Here is a 1,630-nt window from a genome sequence, read left to right on the forward strand (position 1 = left end):
TTATTCAGGAGATCACTATAAAGAATAAACAATCAGTTTGTCGGAACTCTGTGAATATCAGCAGCAAAGCAACTTCATTATTAATGCATTATAAAGAAGAAGAGAATGCGCTGCATTTCTAGATTTCATAATTTGCCACATGACGAATGAGATATCTCCATTACGATCGCTAGTTTTACAAGACCGAGTGCTTCTGGCTCATACTTGATTCCGAGCATGTGTGAACTTTTGTGCGCTGACTTGTGTACACACGATCAGACTTTCCGACAACAAAGTTTTGTTGGCGGAAAGTTTGAGAACCTGCTAGCCATTTGTTGCAATGTTCAATGGATCATGCACACGGACGGACTTTCCGACAACAAGCTCACATTCAACATTTCCAGTTGGAAAATCCAATCGTGTGTACGCGGCATTAGAATTAAGCACCCAATATTTTCTTTTTTTTTACCATTCCTGGTTGGTTTTGTTGGTCTAGTTTGATCCTTAAGAGTTGTACCTACTGCTTTTCCCCAAGATGGCACCGAAGGCGAAGAAGGAAGCTGTCCCTGTCAATACTGAAGCAAAGTCTAAGGCTCTGAAGGCCAAAAAGGCTGTGCTAAAAGGAGTACACAGTCACAAGAAGAAGAAGATCCGGACCGCTCCTACATTCCGGAGACCCAAAACCTTGAGGCTGAGGAGACAACCCAAGTACCCAAGAAAAAGTGCCCTCATTAAGTTCCCTCTGACCACTGAGTCCGCTATGAAAAAGATTGAGGACAATAACACTCTGGTTTTCATCGTTGATGTTAAAGCAAACAAGCACCAGATTAAACAAGCCGTGAAGAAGTTGTATGACATCGATGTGGCCAAATTGAACACCCTCATTAGGCCAGATGGTGAGAAGAAGGCATACGTTTGTCTTGCTCCCGATTATGACGCTCTAGATGTTGCTAACAAGATTGGCATCATCTAAACCTGCTGGCGCATGTTCTGTACAGAAATACATCCTTTAAAAAAAAACTGTTATTCTCAAACTGTGTCTTTCCTGCATTGCTTGCAAGTTATACCAGAATTTCCCATAAAAGTTCTATGGCTGTACTGTTCTCTATTTGTACTTACAGTAAAGCTGGACATAGATGGTTTGAATGTTGGCTGATTCAGCAGGGACCGGCTGAGATTCAAACCATCTATGGGCAGGATTAAGTTGAGCCATCGGTTGACTTGGTTACAACCAGCATGTTGGATTTTGCATGCAATTATTGCCAGCGGCTATAGCCACTAGCAACAATCATTGTGTGTTCTCCTGGTAGGGGTGGACCTCTATGCACCCCCACTAGGGGACACAATAGCTTTGGGGGGATTCCTCCATCAACCCATGGTTGCAGTTAGGAAAATTGCATCATCTATGGTCGGCTTAAACCTTATTACCTAAAAGGATTGAAACAGAAAAAAATTGAAAGATCCTAGGTTATAAAGCCATATATGTTGATCTGGACACAAATGATGATAAAATTATTCATTCACCAGAAATATTGACAATTAGATTTTTGACATGTTAACCTTCTATTAACCCTTTCACTGCCAGGTCCATATGTCGTACAGACCTGACAATGGGGGGGTTTCATACACAATCTGGTGGCTGCGGCCACTG

At 42.0% G+C, this 1,630-nt stretch overlaps 1 protein-coding gene across 1 annotated transcript; it reads left to right on the forward strand.

The window, feature by feature from the left end:
• The first annotated feature begins 473 nt into the window (after nucleotides 1-473).
• On the forward strand, nucleotides 474-962 carry LOC141147700 (large ribosomal subunit protein uL23-like). Its single transcript, XM_073634900.1, has one exon. The coding sequence runs from the start codon at nucleotides 515-517 to the stop codon at nucleotides 950-952; it is 438 nt and encodes a 145-aa protein (XP_073491001.1). The 5' UTR covers nucleotides 474-514; the 3' UTR covers nucleotides 953-962.
• Nucleotides 963-1,630: the final 668 nt, after the last annotated feature.

This window comes from Aquarana catesbeiana, linkage group LG06, assembly GCF_042186555.1.
Source record: "Aquarana catesbeiana isolate 2022-GZ linkage group LG06, ASM4218655v1, whole genome shotgun sequence".
Classification (NCBI taxonomy): Eukaryota; Metazoa; Chordata; class Amphibia; order Anura; family Ranidae; genus Aquarana; species Aquarana catesbeiana.

Coding starts and splice junctions, on each gene's coding strand:
- LOC141147700 (XM_073634900.1), top strand. CDS start 515: ATGGCACCGAAGGCGAAGAAGGAAGCTGTCCCTGTCAATACTGAAGCA.